This window comes from Leuciscus leuciscus, assembly GCF_965113295.1.
Source record: "Leuciscus leuciscus genome assembly, chromosome: 10".
Taxonomy (NCBI): domain Eukaryota; kingdom Metazoa; phylum Chordata; class Actinopteri; order Cypriniformes; family Leuciscidae; genus Leuciscus; species Leuciscus leuciscus.
This window is the reverse complement of record NC_138734.1, coordinates 44045235-44052734: the sequence shown is the minus strand read 5'-3', so window position 1 is coordinate 44052734 and position 7500 is coordinate 44045235. Positions and strand designations below refer to the sequence as shown.

General features: G+C 41.8%; 3 protein-coding genes across 10 annotated transcripts in view; 1 reads left to right on the top strand and 2 right to left on the bottom strand.

Moving 5' to 3' along the window:
- Positions 1-7500, top strand: part of LOC309507925 (uncharacterized protein) — a 267629-nt gene that overhangs the window by 30780 nt on the left and 229349 nt on the right. The window lies entirely within an intron of this gene.
- The window catches only part of rpp25b (ribonuclease P/MRP subunit p25, b), a 96848-nt gene that overhangs the window by 58437 nt on the left and 30911 nt on the right, over positions 1-7500 (bottom strand). The gene's annotated exons all lie outside the window — the stretch shown is intronic.
- Positions 1-7500, bottom strand: part of fam219b (family with sequence similarity 219 member B) — a 71778-nt gene that overhangs the window by 61338 nt on the left and 2940 nt on the right. The window contains exons 4-8 of one of the 8 annotated variants that reach the window (XM_082182408.1): positions 5478-5552; positions 4423-4465; positions 2656-2806; positions 1108-2625; positions 300-984 (exon numbers count right to left, since the gene is read on the bottom strand). In XM_082182408.1, coding sequence (XP_082038534.1) covers positions 2657-2806; positions 4423-4465; positions 5478-5552 — 268 coding nt within the window. In that variant the 3' untranslated portion in view covers positions 300-984; positions 1108-2625; position 2656. Of the gene's footprint in view, positions 1-299; positions 985-1083; positions 2807-4422; positions 4466-5477; positions 5553-7500 lie in introns of those variants that run through there. The other 7 variants (XM_082182411.1, XM_082182410.1, XM_082182412.1 and 4 more) reach the window with 7 other exon arrangements.

Genomic DNA, 7500 nt, shown 5'->3' with positions numbered 1-7500 from the left:
TTTGCAAATTACAATGTATCTGTTAATAATGAGAGATGCTGAGATGAGGACATTAATGAAGGACTCTCTATGTTTACTGTTTTATTTAATGAAAGGCTCTCATTACAGCATGTTTTATTGGTTCAAAAGCCACTGATGTGATTTCAAGTGCAAGATTCAAACGCATGATTGTCAAAATAAAAAAAGAAGCAGTTTATGAGTCAATAGAGACTGAGGAGAACTGAATTGCCTGAGTCACAGCAGCGGCCTCTGGTGGACATGCACGGTCAGCTCGACCGTTTATAATGAACACCACAGACAAAGTTTTAGTGTTTCCTTTAATTTCATAAAACATTGATACATACAAATAATATTTTTCTTACAACAAAATAAAAGTTATTGCATGTTAAAGTCAGTAACTGGTTTGCTGTGGCTACAAAGTGAAGAATTGAAGTGTTTTGTTGCATAGAGTTGAAGATTGTCCAGTCTGACCAAATCTCTCTCTCTCTCACACACACGCACACTCTCTAAAACACACACACACTCTCTAAGACAGTCACTCTAACAACACACTCTCACTCTAACAAACACTCACACACTCTCTCTCTCTCTCTCTCTCTCACACACACACAGTCACTCTAACACTCACTCACACACACTCTCTAAAACACAGTCACTCTAACACTCACACACAATCACTCTAATAAACACTCACACTCTCTCTCTCTCTCACACACACACAATCCAATGTTTTGCATTATTTAAAGGGCAGATAAAATATTCTCGATTATGCCATTTTAAATACAAAATAACATCTATATCTCACAGCAAGTGTTTAACTATAGTAACAACTCACGTCGTCTCACTTCACGTTATATACAACATCCATCCTTCTATCAGAGAGTAACAGAAAATCCGACAGATGCCGTAAAGCTTTAGTGCTCAAAGTACATGTTTACAGAGAGAAAATATAAAAAAGTTATTAAACACTTTTCAAAAAGAGTCCTGACACACACACACACACACACACACACACACACACACACACACACACACACACACACACACACACACACACACACACACACACACACACACACACACACACACACACACACACACACACACACACACACACACACACACACAACCAGACACACACACACACACACACTTATCTTGTGTAACTCAACAGTGTGTGTCAGCTTTCAGTAACACTGCGCTTCCCCAAACGCTGCACTGGAGAATCATGGGTAATTTCTTTCAGATCCCACTTTACTCTTTAGTTCCTTTCTGAAACATCCGCCGTAAACAGTCGCTTTCTGGAGCGAAACGATGATTACACAAAAAAACTCAGACAATAAAGATAGAAACACGTCACTAGTCAAATATGCATGAATCTCATTCAAGCGTCCTAATCATATTTCACCCCAAAAACAAACTAAATATTGTAAAATATGTTGTAACTGAAGTCTGTTATTCTCAATGGTGAGCTTCATAACTGTAATACACTTTAGTGAAAGATTTTTAATCAGTGCAAACAAAGGCAGCGCAACAAATACTAGCCTGATGTATAAATATTAGACAATTTAAATATTGTTTTATGACATGATTACAGCCATGAGAATGAGATCTTTGGCATTACGTTAATGAGAATTCGGATGAATAAACTGTTAATACTCAACAATAAGGTTAACATTAGTTAACACGAACTTCTACAGTATTTAATAATATTACTAAATATCAATCTCAACATTTATGAATACATGTAGTTACATTAGTTATTGCACTGTGAACTAACATGAACATTAATGTTAACAAATGAGACCTTATTGTAAAGTGTTACCAATAAACGTAAGAAAGAAGAAATAAAATAATGTAATAGTGCAAAACATCGTACTACTGCTGTGGTTATGATCCTGATCATCATTTTAAAGTCTCCCTGTAGTCAATAATTGTATCCCTTAAAACTCATCTTTGATCACCGAAATGACATATTTAAACGTTTTTTCCTTGAAAAAATATTCTTCATGCCTTAAAATATCTTGACTGTAACTCGACACCCTTGCCTCATTTAGTATGCGTGGTTCTATGAATATGCAAATGAGCCCCGCCTCCACTCACTCAGCTCAGAGATCCACTGGTTGACGATCACATGTTGATCTGATTGGTTACAAGGTAGTTTGTGACGTCAGAAACACCAGCGATTTCAAAGCGTGTGTTTGAGACTGTCTTTGGTTCACTGCAGTTTTAAGGAGGAAATACTCAGCAATGCTGTCGACTTATGAACTTACACATGGTTTGTCTTAAAGCAGATTAAAAACACCACATAGACATATAAACTACATTAAAAAGCTGCATTTTCACCACAGGGGGACTTTAAAAAAAAAACGACTTATTTTTATTTTAGGGTGATTTATGACGCGGAAGCGAAACGGTTTCATGGGATTCGAACAATAGCGTGTGTGAGTGAATCAAACTTGCATGCAGGTCGAAAACAAGTGTTTTACCGACAGAATGAACGACGCGGGGCTTAAACGATCACAAACAAAATGACTCTGTGCTCTTAAAAACACTGTAAGAACTCAAGCAGAACTCTTGGATCCGTTCACCCACACACACACACACACACACACACACACACACACACACACACACACACACACACACACACACTTCACTGCACGCAGCAGGACGAAACATCAGCGCAGCAGCAGACGGAGGAGCTCAAGGCTTTCGGGGGAATCAGGTCCAGATCTTCATCGTCAGGGATTTCATCCAGGTGATATCCATCCTTCAGCAGCTGCCGGCTCAGGTCCGGGTGCACCTGAGGAACACATGAGGAGGAACACATGAGGAGGAACACATGAGGAGGAACACATGAGGAGGAACACATGAGGAGGAACACATGAGGAGGAACACATGAGGAGGAACACATGAGGAGGAACACATGAGGAGGAACACATGAAGGAGGAACACATGAAGGAGGAACACATGAAGGAGGAACACATGAGGAGGAACACATGAGGAGGAACACATGAGGAGGAACACATGATCAACACATGAGGAGGAACACATGAGGAGGAACACATGAGGAGGAACACATGAGGAGGAACACATGAGGAGGAACACATGAGGAGGAACACATGAAGGAGGAACACATGAGGAACACATGAAGAGGAACACATGAAGGAGGAACACATGAAGGAGGAACACATGAAGGAGGAACACATGAAGGAGGAACACATGAAGGAGGAACACATGAAGAGGAACACATGAAGAGGAACACATGAAGGAGGAACACATGAAGGAGGAACACATGAGGAACAACACATGAGGAACACATGAAGAGGAACACATGAAGGAGGAACACATGAAGAGGAACACATGAAGGAGGAACACATGAAAGAGGAACACATGAAGGAGGAACACATGAAGAAGAACACATGAAGGAGGAACACATGAAGGAGGAACACATGAGGAGGAACACATGAGGAGGAACACATGAGGAACAACACATGAGGAACACATGAAGGAGGAACACATGAAGGAGGAACACATGAAGGAGGAACACATGAAGGAGGAACACATGAAGGAGGAACACATGAGGAGGAACACATGAAGGAGGAACACATGAAGGAGGAACACATGAAGAGGAACACATGAAGAGGAACACATGAAGGAGGAACACATGAAGGAGGAACACATGAAGGAGGAACACATGAAGGAGGAACACATGAGGAGGAACACATGAGGAGGAACACATGAAGGAGGAACACATGAAGGAGGAACACATGAAGGAGGAACACATGAAGGAGGAACACATGAGGAGGAACACATGAGGAGGAACACATAATCAACACATGAGGAACAACATGTTAATACATGTTGAAGATGTTTTGACAATGATCCAATATGATTGATTGTTTATCATTGTAATTTGGTCTTGATTTAGTTTGATTAAATTCAATCTGATTAGGAAACGTCCACACCAGCGCACAATATCGCTCTGATTATTATAAGCGCTGCAGTTTTGTAGTCTGTCTCTTTAAATGCTCGAGCTCGTTAAAGCAGGATTCTGATTGGCTGTCAATGTTTATCATTCATCAGCTGCAAAATAAAAATCATTCTGAAAATTACATTTTGGTTATCGTTATCGTCTTATTTTGGCAAAACTCACAATGATTTTACACCATACTTGATTTTCATGACTAAAAACAGGTCCTTGATTACAAGAGAACATTTGATTTGTATTTTAATGTATTGCCATTTCACCTTCTTGTCACATCAAGATCAAGATTTCTCTACAACACAACCACTCTGCATAAGATTTGATAGTACTTGTGATAAAAAAGTGACACTTTTATAATTGATAATTTAATTCTGTATTATTTTAATCGTCAGGCTACCCGTTTCCCAAACCCTTTAAAGGCATTAACTAACCTCTGCTGAGGAATATCCAGATGAACAATCCAGCTCCGCATCACTGATGAAATCAAACAACACGGAATCAATCTCTCAGTCCATCAACACACAATTAATTCTATATTTCAGGGCTCTCATTGTGCGTGGGATCCTTGCTAAAAACGTTTGCGCCCAAAAGCCAAAAATATTCAGACTTAAAAAACCGTGCGTACGCCAGAACCTGCGCAAACTTCCCTTTATAAATCCCAGTCAGTGGAAGATTGTGGCACACGCGTCTATTTATGATTAGGACTCATAATGAGGATTTAAAGTGGTTTTCCTCAATCCCTCAGATCACCACCGGTGTCGCCAAACTGCTCGTCTCCAGAGTGTTCGTAGTTCGTACGCATGATCAGAGTGTGTGTGCAAATTCTCCTGTCAAGTTTGTTTTTATAAATCAAAACTTATGCGTGGGAAGTGGGGACGGCTCTGTTTTGTGCGATGCAATGGTTATAAACGTACAGATACTGGACTTTTAAGGACTTTAAGCACTACTTTTTTGGTTTTCAAGGACTACAAACAATATCTTAAGGATTTTTTTAACTCAAAATACAGATATAAGGTATCCAAAATACAACTTACAAAGTGTTTAATAATATATACTAAATACAAAGTTTATAATGGCTATTTTTGTTCAATAAAAAATATTTTATATTATATCGTTGGCGTACTTCGTATCGAGAAAAGACGAGCTGCAGCGTTCATTTTGCGTGAAAAGATTGTATATGTGTTTTTTTTGGGAAAAATGTTTATGTAATTATATGTATGTATATATATATATATATATATTATATTTAAATAAATCAAGCACTTTTTAAGTACCTCTTCATAAATATGGCTGTTTTCAGGGGTTTTCCAGGACTTAAATATATTAAAAAGTCAAATTCAAGTTCTTTAAGCACCTTGTACGAACCCTGTATAAATGAGAACCCTGATCTTTCATGGGAATCGTCTTGCAATTGCTGATCAAATAATAGGTTTTCCAGCCTTTAAATCCCTCTAACAAACATCGAGCGGAGGACAGTGAGTCTCACCTGTCTGAATCCAGAGAGATGAGCGAATCCTCTCCTGTCTGACTCAAGGCAGCGTATCCCTTATTAAACTTTACACTGCAGAGAGAAGAGAAAAACAGCACTGAAATGATCCACTGTGAAAGAGGAGGCGCAAGTCTTGCAATGTTTCTGAGAGGACATAATTATACTTCATGAGGATCAAATGTTACATTTGCATCAAGTATATTCCCTGAAAAAGCTGTCAGTCATGGTTAGCATTGTCCGGGAAGCAGACACACTCTCTTAGTTCAAATCTAGACTTTAAACGCATCTCTTTTACCTGGCATTCATATAGAACATTGTACATTTATATTATTCAAATCAGTTAAATGATTATTAGGCTGCAGAGATAGATTCGGTCAGCAGGAACCAAGGACACTTCCTATAACACCTGATGTACTCATTACATAAGAAGAATGGCATCTACGCTAATGTTAGTCTTTCTGTTTATTCCGAGGTCTACTGAAGTCAGAATGTGGACCTGCGCCTGGACACGTCCACAACGCATGATGTTGTCAGCCGGATCCGGGCCGTCTCCAGATCAGATGGAGGACCTGCGCCTGGACACGTCCACAACGCATGATGTTGTCAGCCGGATCCGGGCCGTCTCCAGATCAGATGGTGGACCTGCGCCTGGACACGTCCACAACGCATGATGTAGTCAGCCGGATCCGGGCCGTATCCAGATCAGATGGAGGACCTGCGCCTGGAGACGTCCACGACGCATGATGTAGTCAGCCGGATCCGGGCCGTCTCCAGATCAGATGGTGGACCTGCGCCTGGACACGTCCACAACGCATGATGTAGTCAGCCGGATCCGGGCCGTCTCCAGATCAGAATGTGGACCTGCGCCTGGACACGTCCACAACGCATGATGTAGTCAGCCGGATCCGGGCCGTCTCCAGATCAGATGGTGGACCTGCGCCTGGACACGTCCACAACGCATGATGTAGTCAGCCGGATCCGGGCCGTATCCAGATCAGATGGTGGACCTGCGCCTGGACACGTCCACGACGCATGATGTAGTCAGCCGGATCCGGGCTGTATCCAGATCAGATGGAGGACCTGCGCCTGGAGACGTCCACGACGCATGATGTAGTCAGCCGGATCCGGGCCGTATCCAGATCAGATGATGGACCTGCGCCTGGACACGACCACAACACATGATGTAGTCAGCCGGATCCGGGCCGTATCCAGATCAGATGATGGACCTGCGCCTGGACACGTCCACGACGCATCCCTGAAGTGCCAGCCTCATCAGCCCTGTGAAGGCCTCATCCACACGGCAGCATCGGCACTGATCCTCAACAACCCGTCTCCATACCGGCGTGACTCCGACTTCCAACCAGATGGAACTGGATAAATATTCTGAATGTTCTGATCCAATCTGACCTCTGACCTGTAATGCTGCCTGGATCATAATCATACACTGTTAGTTCATCGACCAGAGGAGAAATTGGGAACTGAGTCTGGGTTCTCCCAAGGTTTTTTTTTCTCCATTCTGTCACTGATGGAGTTTTGGTTCCGTGCCTTGGCTTTCGGCTTGCTTAGTTGGGGACATTTTAAAGGGATACTTCACCGCTGGAAAGATGAATGTGTATTTAAATTGGGTTATTTACGTAGTAGAAATGTGAAATTATTTTAAAAGTTGGTGTCTTCTAGACTGAGAAAAGCTGGAAAATGTATTTTTGGCTCATGTGGATGAAACACAACAACTCCCAGAATGCACTTGCTTTGCTGCCCTACGAGGCCACTCCCAAGCCACGCCTATCGGTTACAGAGGGCAGTGTCGGAAGAAATGATACAACTAGGCTACTAGTCGACTCGAAACTGAAAAGACAGCGTTTTATTGTGAGATCCCCCTATGGGCGGGTTGAACACATGCAGAACGAGCTCCTCCTATTGGCTGGAGTCTCTCGCCTCTGGACAAAAAAGCCTCCATGACGCTATATTAAGATTTTTGTGTCATCAGAGTTTTTTTTCCAGACACACAATACAGAAATCT